At 45.8% G+C, this 20,552-nt stretch overlaps 1 protein-coding gene across 2 annotated transcripts in view; it reads left to right on the top strand.

The window, feature by feature from the left end:
- ARHGAP9 (Rho GTPase activating protein 9) overlaps positions 1-20,552 on the top strand; it is a 1,031,694-nt gene that overhangs the window by 147,103 nt on the left and 864,039 nt on the right. For both annotated transcript variants that reach the window (XM_069653585.1, XM_069653586.1), the window contains one exon: positions 3,635-3,877. In XM_069653585.1, coding sequence (XP_069509686.1) covers positions 3,635-3,877 — 243 coding nt within the window. The remainder of the gene's footprint in view (positions 1-3,634; positions 3,878-20,552) is intronic.

Genomic DNA, 20,552 nt, shown 5'->3' with positions numbered 1-20,552 from the left:
GCCGTCCGTTGGTCTTCTAGTGGACGGCTGCCGAAGGTAGCGTGTAGAAAGATACACGTCAACAAGAAAAGCTGCCGTAACTTCTTGAATGCAGCTCCAGGAGTTCGCGTGTGGAAGTAACACGCAGGAGTAAAGTCAAAGATGTAACTGAAAAGATGTGAGGACGCAGATCAAGGTTTCAGTTACCCAAACGCCGCCATATTGGTTCAATCAGAAGCAGCGAGCGACGTCCCCACGCTGCTTATGAACATAATGCAGTAACTCACGTGACTACCCCATATCACGTGAATTCAACGACGCGAATAATGAAAACGTCGTTTTCCAGGCAATATATCAAACAACCTCCATTTAGAATAGAAAGGCTTAGCAGTTCTATGGGCATAACCCGTTCTGTTTGAAGACAGTGTTCCAGGTCCAGAGGTAATATGTCTGCCATGCATGACGTAAAGCTCAACATTGTCGTAATTCATCAAATATATACAACATAAACAATAAATGCAATTATGAAATCTCTGCAAATGCAACAGTTATCTTCAGTTAGCAAAACACCATCACATTTTGTATGCACTGTATTCCACAATCAGATGTTACTTTCAAGCCAAAGTTACAAAGACTGGTCACAAACAAAATTTCTACCAACTACAGGTCGGAAGATATCTGTGTTCAAGTGTCTTGAGTTGCAGATTAGTCTCAAATCTTGGCTTCGCTACTTAACCTAAATGTGAGCTCCTGGGCAAATCCATAGGGTTTAGCTGCGAAAACTAGAAGACCCCCCCCAAACCTAATTCAGCTCATTCTTTCCGGTACTCCAAAAAAGCCTCACTCATGATCTTGCCACTTATGTAATGATAACAGTGACCATACATGTACTGGACATTGTAAAGTCTGTCTCTTGGTTTAGTCCTGGCAACTTCTTTAAATGTAACTTGTCAAGTCATTTTCTGTGATGTCACTGATGGCAGTACATTTTAAAACTAGGGGCCTCAAACATCCTTTCTCAACCAGGGCCTCGCAAATCCTAGGGCTGGCCTTTTGTACGCCAGGGACATTGTTCCACTGAGCAAGAGAGGTACACAAAAGTCTAGCATGTGCAGAGGAGGCGTCCAGATGTGTTTGGTTTTGGTGAGTTTGGTGATCTCCTGAGGTGGGTGTGGAGCCATTACTAAGATTGAACGGAGTGTGGGAAGATGTTTAGCTGTAAATTCTCTATGGCCAACTGGTCTCATGCAGGAGTTCTTGAGAAGTCTATTACTGCAAGTTGTGATTCATTGTGCAGTGACACGTTAGGCGGTGCCCGAAAAGAACTGTGCCGCTCAATGTGCTTCTGGAAGTCTTTGTACCAAAGTAATTCCCAACAGCGTGTATGCAGCGAGGTAGAAGCTATAGCAAGAGCACTGGCAACGTCAGTGCGAATGTTGTGAGGGCATTTGAACCCACAAATCTTTATTTTTGAATTCAGTCACTTCTGCTCTAGTCCAGTGTGCCTCTATTTGCCTCTGTGGTCACTGTGAGAAACCTGAAGGGTGTCTCACTTACCAGTCACTGGGGTGGACCAGTGAGGTATGATCACCTGCATGGGGGTCCTTGAGAGTAGAAGTGGGACGCCAACGGGTGAGATGCCGTATTCCTCTTCCTATAACACCTTTCCCCCAGTCTACCCCGTAGGATGCTCAAACACTCTGCCACCCCCCCCCACCCTTTTCCGACATTAACACTTTCACACATCACAGAAGACAGCGGACAAACACTAAAACCATCTACCTGATGTGTCCTAACACAAGGGTTAGGCAACATCAGGCATTTGACCAGAATCACACACACCTGACGGCCCTTTCTCTCCCCCACAGGGATAAAATGGTGGCGCATGAAAGCACAGTACGATCAAGGCAGAACGCACAACGAGAGAGCTAACCCAGCACGGCAGGTCAAGAGGAGGAGCAAGACGGCGAGCATCGAGGGGGTGACAAGGAGAGAAGCGACCTTGCCCTTTCCAACCCAGGCACGTGAAACCTCTGCAGAAGGAATCGTTAGACCTCGAACAATAGCCAGCATGTGTTGCAGCAGATATCAACGGTACACAGGGCCTTCTTCAGTTGGTAACCAAGCCAGGGCGAGACGCTTGCATCTGTGGGAGTGGCCTTGACTTCAAAAGACAAGAGAAGCCAAGCAGTTCCTCACAGATAGTGAGTCGAGGGGAGAACTGATAAGAAACTGAACTGTGTTGAACAAAAGTAGCAAGTGGCTAATTGAAGAATATACAAATAACTGTTAATGAGAGAGGGGAAAACCAGCTCCAGAGGAGTCAGGCACCACGTGGGTGCTCACTCAGGAAACTCAGAGCGATTACTTATTACCTATTTTTGAAATTACCGTTACCAGAAGGCCATAAAGGGGTCATAGTGGTCATACAGGGGTCTAGTGAAATCCTCTGTACAGTCAAAGGTCTTTGACCAGCAGATGATTGTAAAGCTAAGGGAAGTGAATCCTGCATCGAAGAACTGTTTAAAGAATTGTGTGATTAGCAAAGTTGGCAAGTGTGAACCCAATGGAGGGATGCCACCTGAAGTTCAAATGAATATAGTGTATACAAGAGTGAACCCAGCAGAGGGTTGTCCATAATGAACTGTTTATAAAGACATTAAGATTTGTGAATGTCACAGATGGGATTGTGTTGAGAAGCTGTAGTGAACCCGACAGAGTGAGGCTGAGGTGAGAGAAGGGTCTGATCCCGGAACAGGGGGACCCAGGGGTGAATAAGACACCACCAATCGACACGTGAAATGACAAATGAAATCTTTTGAATACAAACCATAGGGAATCTGATGAAAGGAGGCTGACATTCGAGAGGGGTCTGAGCCCGGAAGAGTGGGACCCAGGGGCGAAGCATCATCACTCTAAATACAATCAGAAAGGAACTTTTGTTGGTAATTTTGAATATATCAGACCTTCGAAAGCAAGGAATTTAAACATTGAAAGTCCTGATATCGTAAAAAAACTTTTTGTGGATCTGAGCCCGGAAGAGGGGGATCCAGGGGTGAGAAGTCATCACCCAGAAAGCATATGGAAAGGAACTTTTTTTTTATTATTTTGAGACACATCATTTCCTCGAAGGCACAAGACGTTTTTTGGGAAAAGAGACTTAACCACTTAAATTCCAGGTAGCTTAAAGCAGAGCTGTAGTCTCGTGCTGGGAAAGCTTGAGCGTGTGCTGTGCGCCGGAGTCCCGCCTTGTCCCATGCTCAAAAAGTGGGGAAGGGAGACGCCAACTACCACATCCTGACTCATCATTTGTGAAAACCTCTTTGTTTCTCAAGAACCTTATCTCACACTTTTCTGTATTTAGTTGTAAGGATTGGCAATATTTTTTTTTTAGTGTAGGCCCTTTTATTTTGACAAGACACAACTAGGACTACCTTATTATTATTTTGATGGTCGTAACTTGCTCCCATCTTAGATTTAGGGTTAGATCAGGCGTTTTTCCAACACATTTATACAGTTTAATAAACACCGTCGAACTATGATCACTTGTGTCTGTCTTTGCTATTGCCACCATGAGTTCTTTACATCACAAATATCACAATTGCCCCACAAAGGTAATTCCAGTGTGAATTCAGTGTGTTTTCTTTCTTTCCAGCTGTACGCTAATGAGCCCATCATGGAAATGCATGCGCCGGAGTCTCCACTCTACACCAACCTGGAGCAGATGAAAATTGTGAAGGCGGAGCCGCCCACGCCCACCCGTTCACCACTTCAGGTGCTGGACGTCTGGGAGCAGCATGTGGACTCCAGTGCAGGGCGAAACTACTTCTTCAACACAGAGACCAGGGAGAAGTCGTGGAAGCCACCACGGAAGGGGCGGGACGGGGCTCCAGGACAGGTACTGCTTGGGCACTCTCACGTCTGCCTTTCACAGCGTTTCTTCAGATTTACACCCACACTCTCTGCTGGTCAAGTAGAATGGGAATGATTGTCAGCCTTTGCTGCAGGATAGGGTGACCAGATTTTCTAAATAAAAAAACAGGACAGGCCACTGACTACATGTTGGTAGCGTCTATAAACACAAAAGAGGGACTACAAACAAACATAGGACTAATCACAGCACTGAGCAACATGAATGAGTTTGGGATCGGCCCAGGGCAAATTATTCCCGGCAAATGCTGGATTCATGTCCAGATGCCCGTGAAACCACTATGTGGCACTGTTTTGTGTTTTTATAGTGAATTCTTGGGGATCCACCTGTTCAGGGCATGTCTATATTGCGGTAAAGCACTATAGTGGACTGGGGTTATTGTTAAACCAACAATATTTCGATGTGAAATTAAAGCAAGCCTTTCCACAATAAATACTGATGACCTGAACACACTTTAGTAAGAATTGCTGAACCCCTTGTATCATTGAAAGGCACACAAGTAATGCACCTCAAAGGCGTATGGCAACCTTTATTGTGTGGATTTTTTGTGTGGAATTATTTCAAGGTTTTTAGTGATCAAAATGGCCTTAATTGCAAAGAAAAAAAACATAGTGAAGATTGAATGCAAGAGATAATGCTACCTTCCCCCAAACAATTGCTTTGCATGTTTTATTTCTACTCAAGAGTACTTTTCAGATGAATGCATTTTGTATAGCACCATTTTGTCCTTCTGTAGTCTGCTATGAAATTTACCCTAGTAACACACAGCTCATTCTTTCCGGTACTCCAAAAAAGCCTCACTCATGATCTTGCCACTTATGTAATGATAACAGTGACCATGCATGTACTGGACATTGTAAAGTCTGTCTCTTGGTTTAGTCCTGGCAACTTCTTTAAATGTAACTTGTCAAGTCATTTTCTGTGATGTCACTGATGGCAGTACATTTTCAAGGTGTCAATGTCCATTCGGTTTCTTTCATCTGTCCATGTATTGTTAATTATGGAAAAGATTCTTTCCACTGGTGCATTTGTGCTGAACAAACACAAAGCAAACTGAACCATTGTGCTCAGTTTTTAATGGTAATGTTCTGCTTTGAAAAATAGGAGACAATCTCAACCCACCGTTCATCTGCACACTTTTTCTGCACATTCCACTGAGCGAGTCTGCAAGCTGTGTAATTCTGTACACAGCTCAGCTCATCAAAAAGCTCTGTGCTATCCAGTTTGAATCTTGCCAATGTAGACCGCACAAATTGCAGGAAGCCCTTTATATCTTCCCAAACAGGGACACTGTTCATGAGGACCCAGGAAAAAGTGTTCAGTTCTGAGAAATGTGGCCCCCAATCTTCAAGGTAATTCACACAGTAGTCATTGAATGAATACACATATTCATTTAACTGGGCTTCCATTAGTTGCCCTTGTTCACTTAGGGGGTTTAGGAGGCCTTTCACTTTATTTCTCAAAAAACATGCATCACGACTCCCTATCATTTTTTCTTTCAGTCTCATTAACCTTCGGCCAACATCAATAGCATTTGAATTTTGCTTTTCTAAAACCTTAATTGTATAATTAAAAATGATGAACTGGTTCTGCAGAAAACAGCCACGTCTCACCAATAGGGTTCTCCAAAAACTAGGTAATTGCTGTAGGGGCTTTTTCTTGTGATTAAAAAGTAAGACTTCAGGGTCGGGTACAGTTGGAATACCGTCAAGAGCTGGCAATAGGGGCAGCCAGCGTGTGTTGCTGGTACCAATGAGTCTCTGATGTTCTATCCCTACAAATTCACAACATTCCTTCAACTGTTCTGTTCTAACAGAATAGATGTGGAGATATTTATACATTTTCAAGATGAAGGTTTCTATGTCCAAGGGGAACCAATCAGCAGCAATTTGCGCTGCATTATGCACAATGTGTGATGCACACCCCACACTAATTACTTTATTTTCAGGGATTGCCTCCTTCAACTTACAATGAACATTGTTTTCCCCAGATTTTGCTTTCTAACCGAAGTTTGTGTTTGTGTTATCTGCACAAAAGGCAATTACCTTTTTCTCTTACATCATTTTTCTCCAGGGCTTGAAGCAGTTCCCCAAATAATATTAATGAGATTTCTCCATCGTCTGAGGTGAACTCTATAATCTTAGCTTTCGCCCCCTCAAGGTTCTGGAAACAGCAGAACACATTTGGGATTAGCCTCACCTCTTTTCTGTTCGAAGCATCAACTGAAACTAACACACGTTACTCAAATCACGCTTGAGATCCTTCATAGCTAAAGGCGCCATCACTTTGTATATTAATGCTTCTGCTTTTGTGCAAGCACAGGTAAACTTGTCATCATACAGTTTCCTTATCAATGAGGATGTACAGTCCATTGATCTAAAACTGTGATTGTGCTTTGCGAGGAGATAAGCACATCACTTTGTATATTAATGCTTCTGCTTTTGTGCAAGCACAGGTACACTTGTCATCATACAGTTTCCTTATCAATGAGGATGTACAGTCCATTGATCTAAAAGTGTGATTGTGCTTTGCGAGGAGATAAGCAAAAGTACCTTCAGCAGCAGCCCTACTGAAATATGTGTGCCCGGGAGCAGCCTTCCCAAAAAACTGTGATATTGCTGCTGCTGGTGTGCAGATGACACCCAGAATAAGTGCTTCTTGGTTTGCACGTGGTCTTTATTTTCCACTTTTCCACCATAGCTAGTAGGAAAAGAGAATTTTCAGTGCTTGCAATACACCTCACTGTCACTCCTCGCAACCTTACTCAGGAATGGGAAAGACTTCTGCATCTCATCAGTGGTGGTACATCTCCTCTTGGGCATCGTTGGTAGCTCCCTAGCTAGTATTTCTAGATAAAGCTTGAAGAAACAAAGTAATGTTAGTCATCTTGATATGGTGAGCTTCATTTCATGCAACAACAACAAAAAAGTATTGTGGTGACTGAACCATGGTTGCAGTAGTATGCCTGAAGGGTAATTAAATCCCCAAATGTGTTAGTGACAGCTAATGTATTTCTATTCTGAATTATAAATTATACAGATGCAAGAAAGGGCACAGCATTGGCATTTGACAAAAATAAAGAGTGGTGCTTGAAATGCTGGAGGGAACTGGGCAGCCCGTTACAGGCAAGCATAAGGAGCATTGGAACTGAAACAAAACATTTCCAAAAGCAAAAGGGAAAAACACTAGCATTCATTCTTATGCATTCGACTCCAGTGTTCTATTTGGACTATATTATTCTAAAGAAGTTAGAAAGAAAGACCTGTTCCAAGTAGTACACAGAGAACCATGTCACAAAAGGTTAGCTAGGAATTTTCGCAGAATAAATTAAAAGCACAAAACTATTGGCCCTAAATCCATTAAATATCTTCACCGTCATAACCCATGGTAGGAAGCGCTATGCAATGCAAGATAACCTCTGAACCTACTGAAATTTCAAAGCATGTTAAGCACTCTGTTGATCACCGATACTTGATGTAGGTTGCATGCTGTAATAGCCTACCCAGGTCCACTTCCTTGAGAGGGCAATAAATACAGTATCACCTATTAGTAAAGCTCCCAGAAATAAGAGAACTGGGATGAAGCACTATATAAAAACTGATATTTGGAAGCAATCAAAAAGCATACGGGTGGGGAAGAATTCTGTACTGATCATACACATTTTACAGGAGGTTGTACTTGCTGCCATACTGTATATAGCAAAACTGCCAAAAGATAACATTCCTTGCAATATCAAATACCTTTCAAACATATGCACGTAAATAATGAGTTCTCTTTAATATTGGCAGTGGAATAGTTGAAAGTATCAACATTGGAAAGAACGAAAGGCATCAAGTTATTGATCCACCACATTTGTGCGCATGCCTGAAAGTTATCTTTCCCTCCATGCACTTATACCTCCTCTTGCCCCGCACCTCCCTCTCACCTTAGCATTATCCCTTCCACCCCGACCTACTCCCCTCCCCCTACCTCCCTCGACATCCCCCTACCACCTCCCTGCACATCTTGTTACTGCACTTGCACAATCGGAATGACACAAGGCCTAGTAGGACCATTATTTTTGTTTTCTTCCCCGTCTCCCCCTTTTTTTGCTTTGTGGCACCTTGAAACACCATGTGTTGTCTAGGCACTTTAGAAATAACTAATAAATAAATACATTAAAAAAAACATTACTAAGAACCCATGTCTATTTCTATCGGAGTGGATTTGCTTTCACAACCACCGGTGCCAAGTAACAAACAGCAACACATTCCCCATTGAACAATGCTTTTCAGTATCAAGATAATCAAATTATATTTCAAAGCTATCAGAATCATTCGAATTATGTCAGTTAGACTTTTCTAAGGCAAAATAAAATGGTGTTTACCTGACCCAGTCCCAAGGTTTTGGTATTGCATTAATACCACTGTAGTTATCCCCAAAGCATGTTGTTTTGGACACCCTAAACACCCAGCTTACACAGCAGTAATGCAGGGGTTGGAACGACACATCCACAGGCTACAATAATTTGGAAGGCATGTTACTCCATAATGAAAATGACCTATGCAGTTACCCTAAGTTGGGACTTAGGGCACCACAAGTATCAACCTGCTCTCTAACCTTCTGCTGCTTTGTTCAAGGTTGCATGAGTCTAATCTCGACTCTTCCTTACCTATTGGATCTTGCTGGACGATTTGGGCGTGCTGCAGCAGAGATGAGGGCCACCAAAAGAGATGGATGCACTGCAGGCATGGAGCAGGTCCACGAGGAGAAAGCTTTGTCGAGTTTCGTCCGTTGTTCGGTGATGATGGTTGATCTCAGCTGGGAGAGTCCAGACTCTGCGGTCGGCATCAGCGCAGTCAGGCAGAGCAGAGGGGCAGCCAGGCAGCATTAGTTTCCAGTAAATCGCGGGAGCAAAGGGGATGCTGCTCGAGGAAGTTGCAGCTTTTAAATATACTGGTCCCATAACTCCCCCTAACTCTGTTGCGCTTCCTGCAACATCACAAGCTCTAAAGCAGGAAATCCGCGGGTGCCGCAGAGCCTCTGTTTCTGGCTAGGGCGGGGAGTAGGGAAAATGAAACTACGGGCCTGCACACTGCTTTCAAGAGCAGTGCGCAGGCTAATTCAGTGGTGCTGGACCCTTGTCGGGCTAAAACCCGGACACCGGGCACCCACCCCTCCAATCCCCGGACAGGGTTTTTTTTTTATTAAAACACTCTCTGGACCCCAGGACAGAGGGCGAATTACCGAGACTGTCCCGGGGAAAGCGGGACATCTGATTACCCTACTGCAGGATGCAATAACCTTTGTAATTGTCCACTAGTCGGAGAGTTAACATTGCTATTATCACATCACGGTCTCCTCTCCCCCAGCCTATCTTTTCCTACACTCCCAAGGGCCACATACTTCTTCGGGAGTGCCTCAAAGTTTGGCTGACAGAGTGATTGAATCTAAGTTATTACTGATTCGAAGGCCATCACTCCCTGACTGCTTAAATTATTCCTCTCTTATCAGTAGAGACAGGCAAGAGACTAGACAACCAACGTCAGATTGGCCCATTACAGGGTCACAGTTTCCCCTCTTAGCAGTTCGGGTAGTGCCATATTCGAGACGGGTCCTTTATGCCCATGTTCTTATGCTAACTTTAGCTACCCAACTGTCCATAACGTTCTTTTTAGTTTTGGCTATCATGCACTTAAACACCACCAAAACTATTGCACTGGAGTACATGTACGAGGTTTCTAAGTTGAGATTTAATTGCAAGGTCGTACCATGATGGCAGTGCCTGGCAAATGCATATCCCATGCCTACACAGTAGCCAAAACTGTGGCTTTTCCAATGCTTGTCTTTGAGCGCAGCTCTATTGTTGGTCAATGCGGGATCACAGCTCACAGACACAGTTGGCTCAGCAGCCTTTTCCATCCTTTTCCATCCGTACAGGTGCCCTCCCGGCACAAACACTGGGTTGCTATGGGAGACACAAAGTAGTAATGAATGTCAAAGCCGCAGATGTGAGAGACTATTCTTAGGTGAGAAGGATCGTTCATGCAGCACTCGGATTGTACATACAATTTCCTTACTTTTCTAACAGTGTAATGATATGGGTATGCAGTACATGGTCAGCTTATACAATGTAAAGTTATTCAGGCTATGGCCATTCACCATGATCATACCTAGAGTAATTTTAACAGACAATGCAAGGGCCATTCTTGCTTTCTTTCACGAGCTGAATTAGCAGTGTTCTAATTTTCACACAGCAACAACATAATGCTTGCAGCAAACAAGAGGTCATGGGCAGAAAAGCCGAGACAGTTAAGATCTTGGGGAATTCTAGAGGTGGCGCCGGCCGATACAAGCCAAGCTCAACAAGCGGCTCTTTGCATCATAGTTCCATTAAGCGGCAGGGGCTTTCATGCGCATGTCTCGAAAGTATCGTAATGTCTTGTCAAGTTTTTTAAGTGCCTTTCTGCATTTAAAAAGGCTTCTCATGATCCGCAGGTCACTCATCAGCTAGCCAGTCTCCCAGCTTTGGAACGTCTGGGGATTTTCCAAAGGCATAAAATAATCCTTTTTCCCATCAAGATCATCCGCAAGAGGAGTTCCCTTACACCCGATGTTGCATTGCGTAGAGCATCACAATGCAGTGGAGGATTCATCATTTTCAGCACCTAATACCTAAACCTAGAACTATGCTCTTTCCACTGAAGACCTCAGACCAGAGTGAGGACTCTTAGTCACAATTGAAGAATATGACAGCAGGTTGCTCCTTGCGTTACATGTGAAAGCAATGCGCCTATTGTTTTCCAAGAGAAAGCTGCCTTTTCTCCCACTTTTCAGCCCACCCTTTTGTGCCCTGGAAACTCAACATGAATCATCGCCGCTCAATCCCACCAATCCCAAGGATCCTGCATCACCCCGACACTTTACAATATCTTCACCAGGCCCCTCTCCAACATCATAGACGCCCTCGGCATAGCGTACACTAAATATGCTGATGACACGCAAATCGTGATCCACTCTCAGGTAACTACACTGATGACTCTATTATCTTAACAATATTTACTCTACAATTCAGGCACGGATGGCAGCGAAGCACCTCTGCCTCAACAGCGACAAGACAGAAATCCTAATTGTCGGCTCAGCCAATGCCCGAAAGTCGTGTAAACACTCTCTACTCATCCTTCCTGATTGACCAGATTGTGATTCCAGTCTGAACTCCAGTAAAGACACTAGGAATCTATCTTGATGCCTCACTCACCTTGTCTGGACAAGTTAGTGCCATTGCCTCTTCTGCAGCATACGCCAGAAAAGTCCTCAACGCAGCAGCCAGACCCTTCCTCACAAAAAACAATTGCCTCACCATTGCCCAGGCTATAATTGTCTCTAAGCTAGACTATTGCAATGTCCTATTTACAGGCCCCTTCGCTGGTAACCTTGAAAAATTACAAATTATACAAAATAATGCCTCAAGAGATGCCCTTAATGTCCCAAAACGAGAACACATCTCCAAAGCCATAAGCGAAGCTCACTGGCTGCATATCCAGGAGAAGATCACATTTCAAACACTCTCCATTGCCCACAAGGGCCTCTCCAATACAGCACCCCCTTACCTCACACAAAGAATCACCAACGCCCACTCATCAAGGTCCAGCAAGACCCCATACACAGACTTCTCGTCCCCAAAGTGAGGAGATGCAAAGCTGGAGGCTCCAGCTTCCCCTACCGCGCCGCCAAACTCTTGAATAACCTCCCCCTCCCTGAGGGATAAGAAATCCTACTGGATCTTTTGAAAAGCCGTCAACTCTTCAACTAACCCGCCCTCTCTGCCCATTACGCCTGCAAAGCCCCCCCTTCTTATTACAGCATGCACAGTGTGACTAATATGTACAAGACTTCATGTCACTCTGCTTCTCTGATACTACCTTTTCTCATTCCTGTCTTTGATGCAACTACTTGAATGTATGACTAACCTTGCTTCCTTGACCTGTACCTGCAACAGCGCCTCAGTGCCTCTGGGTTGTATGTGCGCTTCACAAATTAAATAAATAAATAGTCATTTTTTCAGATTGACCAATAGACAAGTACAACATTATTTTTACAGTTGGCAGAGGTCCTTGTCTATCCCTAAGTCAATAGTATAGGACAACATCTCTGCCCATTCGCTAAAAGAGATAACTTGGATCACCTCTTTTGACCACATGTTTTGGGGCTCACTATTGTCGAGAGGCTTGCAGATTTAATCATAGTTTTGTGTAGTTTGGATGCTGAGTATTGTCTGGCTGTTAGGTTTTCCATTAAGGCAGCACAGGGATCATCTAATGACCCTCATCAAGGCACCCTTTCTTCCATGTGTCATATTTGTCAGTTCATATTTAAACCTAAGAAAGTTGACGCTGTAGTTACTCCCCTTATGCCAAATCTTCCCTTTGGAAAAAATGCCAACGTGATATTTGAGATATGATAAGTCATTTATAACGCACCTGTTTCTAGGTGCAACAAGACAAGATAGGGAAGACAGAGGGCGTACAAAACAACGATCTTACTAAGCATCGTATCATTCAGATCATGCAAGTGCGGTAATGCAAAGTACAGGGGGGGAAGGAGAAGGGGAAGTGCCAGGGAGAGGGAAAGGAGAAGTGCAATCAGGGCAGCATTGTTCAGTAATTTCAGCCAGGGCAGAGCGTCTTAGGGTAAGTGCAAGGAGGCAGGGGACTGTAGGGTTAGAGCTACAGCTGCTAAGTGTGTGCTAGGCCCGGAAACAGTGCAGGGGTGATTGGTCGTGGAGGAGCCTAGTACCCAGTGAGACTGAGGGTAGACTGGTCACCAGTCTGCGTAGCATAAAGGTAGGTCATCATGGGAGAGAAAGAGAGAAAGCAGAGGCGAAAAGGAAGGTCTTGAGCTCCTTCCAGAACATCAGCTGGTCTGGCTCAGGTTTGAGAGGGGTAGGGAGGCCATCCCAGAGGGAGAAACCTGCAGAGGAAAGAAATACCCCCCACTCTGCCTGACCCTAAACAGTTGGAGGTAGCTGGGTGAAGGCCTCAAGAAGGAAGGTGTTTTGGAAGAGAGTGTTGGATGTATTGTGGGCTCCGGCCCCTGAAGGTCTTGTGGACGATACAGAGGGTCTTGAACTTGATCCTTGCATCCACCGGGAGCCAGTGGAGAGATTTCAGGGCTGGAGAGATACGGTCTCTGGGCTTGAGGCCAACGACAAGTCTTGCAGTCCTGTTCTGGATTAGTTGCACAGGGCGGAGAGTAGAGGGCGGCAGATTGAGAAAGGGGCTGTTGCAGCCTAGAGCAAACCAGGGCTCTGGAGACAGTGAGCTTCTGGGGGAAGGTGAGAAAAGGAAGAATACCTCTGAGGCGGTGCAGCTGGTAGTGGGCCTTCTTGGCAAGGTCCGTGATGTGAGGAGAGAAGGAGAGAGTGGAGCCAGATGACACCATGGTTTTTTGCCTCACAGGAAGGTGAAGGAGGAGGCCCCAAGGAGAGCGGCCAGAGTGAGAGAGGGAAAGCAGGAGCAGGGGTCCCAATGAGAAGGCCCCAGTAAGCCCAGTTTAGTGTGCAACCCTGGTCATCCTTCACCAGGGATTTGTTACAGAGCACATATTTCAGGCATAGACAATCAACTTGACTAAGTGCATCCAGAATTCCTCTATATTCTGATTGATTGCGGTATTGCTAATGTTTAATTTTGATTTTTAGCTACACAAATGGCAAGGCCATGGTTTATACGTTACAAGTGTCTAAAGCTCCCTTTTCTATACCCACCCAAGAATATACTGCATTCCCCGATAACAAAGAATACAATTGATGCAGGGCGAAAGCCTTCCTATACATATAAAGGTTTGGGAAGCCAAAACATCCCTTGTTAATGTCAGCATGTAGGATTATCCATGGGAACTTTGTATAGTCCAAGTTATGTTTAGCCCTGGTCTGCTGGCAGACCCTTTACCACCATGTCAAGGAGGGGAACACGCACGGCCAATCCCAGTCCCCCAGACTAGCTGGGGAAGGGAAAATGTATTAGGCAACCTGAAAAGAGACATGAATACTGTTAACAGGAGATGGGCTACTACCATGACTTACAAGCTAGGAGCAGATAAGAGCCAAACCATGAACAGGTCACAGGGCGCCTTGATCATTTATTAGCCCCAATTGGGATCTCCTTTAACGCTGGGAGACAGTGTTACAGTTAGCAATTAATGTATGGCAACACATGGTAACTTATAGACCATTGAGCTTAGTACACATTAACACGCTAGCCGAAATAGCAGTAGGTATGGGCTTGCAAATCATAGCTGAAATCCTTCACCATAAGCAGTACTCCAATAGAGCGTCATTAATAGAGATAGATGGGGAAGCCAGCTTGCAGAGCATCCTTATGTGTTTGTGTCATGTCACCAATAAAAGCAATGCAGGGCCCAACATTCACCCCTTGCATCACCTTTGTAAAACATTTTCAAATTGCAAATAACTTGTAAACTCCCCTTCTATGAACCATCCAGTATGCCTTCACATTACCCCACTCTAGACCTCCCCAGTTTCCTAGCCAGTCAGCTGAAGGAGAGCCATAGGGAGCACAGGTCCACTGGGCCGCTCAAGAGACGGTTTTACACCACTAATTTCCCAACAGTTACTTGCTTTCACACACAAATACACAATTTCCAGCAACCGGAAGCTGCAGTCTGCTCTTTTCCAAATGTCACTTAATTTGATGTGGGGCACCACCAATCTTAGCACTGGTCTGTTGATTCATTTGCTGAAATAGTCAGGAAGCAGTGGCTGCTCCTGAAGCCGGACTGCTATGGACAGGCACAATGTGTGGCATTGTGCCATGCCGCTTTGTTTCTAGGCTCGCACTTAAACATGCCATGGGGGATGGGGCTCCCCAGGAAGGTACTGCTTTCCTCCACCACACACCTGGACGGTGCTTGCAAGAGCGGGCGCCCCAGGCTGCTCCGCTTGAACGGACTGTTGGGGTGGGTTGCTTATTCCCCCCTGGCGCGATCTCCTCCCGCATCATTGTCATTATCTATGCTCCCACAAGTATTGCTGAGGCGCTCATATGCGTCCAACCAGTGTCCGTCATTCAATTATGCCCAGGGCAGGCGTCACTCACATCACCCCTTGCTAGTGCCTGAGTCTCTGCACTTGCACCACGTCTGGCATCTGCAGACCGCGCCACCCTCATCACGCAAACAAGGCTCCGTCCATCTTCACCCAGCTCACACTGTTAGCCGCCCCACCGGCACAGAGGTGGACAGTCCACTGACCTTCTCTCTGCTGTTGCTCTGCTCGCCGGCCCCAGCGGACACAAGCATGTCATTCCTCAGATCGCAGCACAGGGTTTATTCAGCCGTAGGCCCTGGGCTGGGGGTTGGGCGTTTGAGGTTTGTGGGGTGTCTGTGTGTGCAAAACATGTACAAATACTTTGATGAACTATTCATCTTGATCGATTATACCATAGATCATGAGACTTATAGTATCAACCAGTGGCTAATATCCTTCCTGATTGTCAGAACTGATTTTCAGATTGGTATACATTATCTTTACATCTGCAACTACTTTTTTGCCCAAGTATTTGAAATCTGGGCCTTTCCCCTTAACATTTTATGTGCTTACATCACCCATATTGCAACTTTGGAAGACCGGCAAAGCTTCCATCTTTGTAAGGACAGGCTAATATCCCAAAACAGCACTGTACACATCCATTGAGGTCAAGGCAAGTAAAAGTGATTCTGCAGGTGAGGAAACAGTAAGAATGACTTTGCGTAAGCCAGTACGTTATGTTCCTTCTCCTTCACTGGAATCCCACTTACTTGAGTCGACTTCCACTTTCTTAGCTTGGGGGCTAAGTTGAAGAGTATCAGTTACAGGAGGTAACCCTGGTGGGCGCCCCTTTCCAACTGCAAATCTTCATGAATCTGGTCGTTTCTCGGTACTCAACCTCTAGCTCCACAATAAAGGGATTTAGACAAGTCTGGATAAATTGCTAATAATCCAAAGGACAGCAAGCAGAGATTTAGAAAAAGCCAACTCACTCGATTGAAACCCTTTTCTCTGGTCAATCTGATTGCCACCATGTGGCTCTTGCTTTTACCATGAATATCATCAAAAAGATGAAAGAGTGAGCATATATTTTGTGGTCCATGGCGTCCTTTGACAAATCTGACTTAAGTATGTTGGACTATCTCTGGGATGACCGTTTCAAGGCGATTCTTGAGAATTTCGGTTGACGTTTTAAAATCCACATTTAAGAGAGAAGTGGGTCTGTAACTAGAGCATTCTGATGCTGGCTTTTTCAGATACGAGCAAGGGATATAAAAGCACAAGGAGTCATTGAATATGACCTTAAGAATTAGTACTGTAGTGATAGTTGTTGGGGTTGATAATCTAGCTTCCATTCTTCCATCAATTTTTGGGAGTAAAACCAGAGTATGATGCTCTTCAATATCCTTGCTCTCAGCCTTAGTATCATCCATGTATAGATGCTTATAAAAGTCTCTAGAAGGGTCATTGATCGCCTTGTTCTCATTTACCAACTGACCAGAATTGGTCTTTAATTACAAGACAAATCTTGAATCCCCCAAGTTGTAAAGATTGCGGGCCAACAACTTGCTTGCCGGTAGCCCGAATTCTCAGTACCCCATTGTTTGGTGCATTGTAAAGCAAATTCTGACTTCCACTTTGGAATATCATTGAAATCGATTCAAATCCTTGTCAGGGTTTGAAGATCTAACTCCTCGTGTTTGGCAGCATACATTTTTCAAGCTCCTTTAATTCAGCACACCATTTTCTCTCATCCCAGCTCGCGTTTGTTAATTGAAGACACATGGCTAAGAATCTGGACCCTTGGGTATGCTTTTAGAGTATCCCTACATGTGTTTGTGTTTGTGTTAGATAAAGATATCTTTCCAGAACATATTTATTTCTGCTTCAAAGTCCTTACAAGTTCTACCTTGCCAAAAAAAAGAGACATTTGGTCTCCATTGAGGGCTGTTGTCCCAGCGATTCCCAGCAACATCAATGTTTAGTTACAACGGGGTGTGATCTCAAATGATTACTAGGGAATTATCAGCTAGTATAATTTCTGGATTCTTTTTGCAAGATTTTTGGGATGTTTTTACTAGGCAAGATTCAAGAGTGGCTGGAGTATGTGGAGCTTCTGGCTGGAGCCCATGGGCACAGGCGCAATCAGCCAATCTTTAGCCCATACCTGATTATAACAAAACATTGTGCCCTAAAAGGGACCCACTTGTTTTTTTGTTTGTTTATCTTGGGGAAGCTTTAGACTTCATAGATAAGCTACTACTGTGGCATTCATTAGGGAACGTGAGCATGAACACAAGACATATTGCTGTTCTGGAAGGATCAAATAAGGGGAATAGGACAAAGGTTAAGGATGGGCAAGGCAGTACTTTCAGACATGCTTAAAGTTGAACTCAAGATTAGGCAGAGGCGTGGCTAGCGCCCACCCTATGAATGGCCTGTGGGTTTCCTGCTTGCCCAAAAATTGGATATGCGAAGGTTGGGCTGTCAGGATGTATCCTTGTTGTTTTTGGGGGTTACGCCCTCCTGGCCACCCTTTTTGAGGTACACATGCAGAATATTCTAAGTGCTGCTGTAAGAAACTTACAATTAATGAAAGTAAGACACACTTAATGCTGCTAAGTAGCTTAAAAAGACCGTAAAATATGATTTTTGATAAATGGCAATTGGCTACAAGTTTTCCCCCATTTTGAATACCTTGGAATTTGCTTCAATAGTAAGAGAAATTGGGCCACCAGGTGTAAAGGATTGGGTGTAAGCTTGGGCCGGTAGCAGGTGGGGTGCTGTAATTTAATCATATGTTTGGCAGGAATTGCCCAGCACAGGCTATAGAAGTTCATGACAAGAATGACAAGAAAGCTGTCCCGGCTGCAATGCATAGCACAGACGTCTGGGGCTATGCATCATGCCCAGGCACACAAGTGGCTGGAAAAACCTTCCTAACTGGGATCCTCGTTCTTAGCAAGGGGGCTCCATCTGAGTGTGTCCACCAGGAGGAAGGGGTGGCCCTAAAAATAGCCTGTATTTCCTTCTCACCAGCCCAATAGAGGATTAGATTATGGACCAGCCCAGAAGCTGGAATTTATCAAGCGTCACTTATGGCAATTATTGCTGTGGAAGCTGCTAGGAAAGTGCTGTGACTGCTTTGGATCAAAAAGTGCCTTGGCTGATTTGTGGGGGTTTCTGTGTCTATTCAGGACACCTCAAAGGGGAGGGGAGGCTGTTGTCAGCTTACAAGATGGCTGCTTAAACGTGCAGCTCTGCAGCCTGCCACTGTGTCATAGCAAATATCTATCCTTCCCAGCACGTAGTTGAATGGTGGCGACTACTAATGCTGCCCGAAGGCATTGCCGATGTCCAACTGGCCTGAATTCCCACCAGTGCTTTGATTTGTGGCCATTCAGGGGTGGCCCGTGCGGCCGCTTTTCTTCCCGCTGGGCGCCTGGCTGAGTGGGATGCTTCACCGGGCCGAAGTAGCGAATTGCTGGCTGCTGGACGTAGGACACTTGCGGAGTGGAGGCTGAAACTCTTTGGCACGTTGGACCTGCCTTGCTGGGCGCTGAACGGTGGGGCGCCAAATCCGCTCGGTGTATTTGCCTGCTGGCTACACCCCCGCCTCTTGCTTGGGGTTGGGGGCTAGAGGCTGTGAGCCCTGGTTGCCCACCGGCATGGTGCGCCGCATCTCTGCACGTGTACTGCATGCGCCCTGTGGCTGTGTGGCCTCCTTGATCTGCACTCCCTGTGAGGACGGCTGACTGCCGGGTGGCACACCCTGGTGCGTTCCATTCCTGTGTCCCCGCTCTGGGGTCGATAGAAGGCTCCTGCTGCTGGAGTGTTTTGGGGCCTCCTAGTGTGCAGGCCGATTTGACTTGCAGTGCCCGGCTGCTGGGCTGGGAACCGCTGACAACATCTGCTGCCACTGACATTTGATATTCCGGACCGTCCTGACTCCTGCTTTCTGGTGCGCGGCGGCTCCATTCCCATGCTGACTGTGCCGTATGCATAGTCCTCTCCCCCGGGCTTAATTGGAGGCCTGACCGCATTAGACTGGGGCCATCTACTGGATACCTACTGCTTGGCGCCTCTGTGGTGCCTGCTCTACTCTTCTGGTGCCTGCTTGGGGACAGGCCTGCTTCATTTAAACTGGACTGTGTGTTCCTACCGGCCTGTGGACTATGTACCAGCCAATGTGAGTAGAGAACACCTGCTCCCCAGTCTGCTTGCTCTGCCTCTCTGGTGGCGGCCCCTGGTGTGCGCTGTTCCCGAGCATCCTCATAGGGCCCCATTGATTACACTGCCCAGCTGCTGTGACTGAGTAGTAGCACATGCTGAACAACCTCATACTGGGCCGCTGTTGTGACTTCCCTGGCACTTACTCATGAGTGGGGCTCCCTGTACTACTGCCTTGCCTTCTGGATAATAGTCAGCAGCCATTTGCCCCGGTTGCCCTGATCCTTTCCCATCTCATACTGACTGTCCTCACCGGCACTGCCTCCTTCTACAACAATATACTTTGCCTATTTGGGCTACTTGTCCCCAGAGCCTTCGGCTTGTATACTGCTCACCACTGCGTCAGGTGGCGCCTTTTGGGCCAACTGTGGACTGATTGTGGTCTTTGGATCCCTCTGAGGTGACCCACTGTCTTTAATACTGTGGCACACCGAATCATTTAACATTGGTACGCCACCGTCCTTGTAGGCATTGCGCTGCTGTTAGACCCCTCCTCCTGAACTGCTGTGTCGGCAAACGTAAATCCTTTCTTGCAGTGAAGAGGAGGCTCAGTGAGCTCAATGTTAACTATGCAATGATGTTCCCCTCCATGCTCCGTTTTGAACGCTCAATTCATCGAACAACATTTTCTCAGCTGACATTGCCCCGAGCAGCCACTATACCTCTGCCTTTGAAACTGGCCACCTGCTCCTTACCTGACATGGCTCAGGTCAACGCCCCTGAATATGATTCTTTGTGGTCAATAATTCACTGATGAATGTCTGATGTAACTTACTATTTTGTGCCGTAGTCTACTTTACCTTGTTCTGCTGTGATGTGTAGCGGGCTGTACGACGCGTTCGCCCCCCCATGCTAATTTGCAACGTTGCGAGTTATAGTTGTTATGGGGTTTTCATTCTCCTGATTGGGCGAGGGGGGGTGGGGCTGGAGATGGCAAGTTGTGGGATTGTTAACAGGGATCAGAAAATGCTTGACATAGGTTTCTGGGAGTCCGGACAACAGCAAAATGGTATGACACTATCACTAAAGCATGGGGGGCTTGACCAGCATGGGCTCTGGATTTTACACTTCCAGGAGACAGATTATGTCTGATATGATAAGGGACATGAGCTGGAATGTCAGAGGGCTGGGCAATTACTCTAAAATGCGTAAAAAACAGCTGCATGTGGAGCAACACAAGATTTACTGGCGACTGGCTGTGAGAGATTTGCGAAAGTTGGGGCGCTCAGCGCTTTTACACCCAATACTGGACCCCAAGCCATGGGGTGATGACCATGATTCACAAATCTCTCCAATACACATTGAAGAGCTCACAGGTGGACCCTTTAGGGCGATATGTATTGTTACATGGGACACTGGTTGGCACTTGGTGGTATTGCTATTGGT

This window comes from Ambystoma mexicanum, chromosome 3q, assembly GCF_040938575.1.
Source record: "Ambystoma mexicanum isolate Mex_15411 chromosome 3q, UKY_AmexF1_1, whole genome shotgun sequence".
NCBI lineage: Eukaryota > Metazoa > Chordata > Amphibia > Caudata > Ambystomatidae > Ambystoma > Ambystoma mexicanum.
Note: the sequence above shows the minus strand (reverse complement) of the source record. Positions and strands in the feature narration are given on the sequence as shown.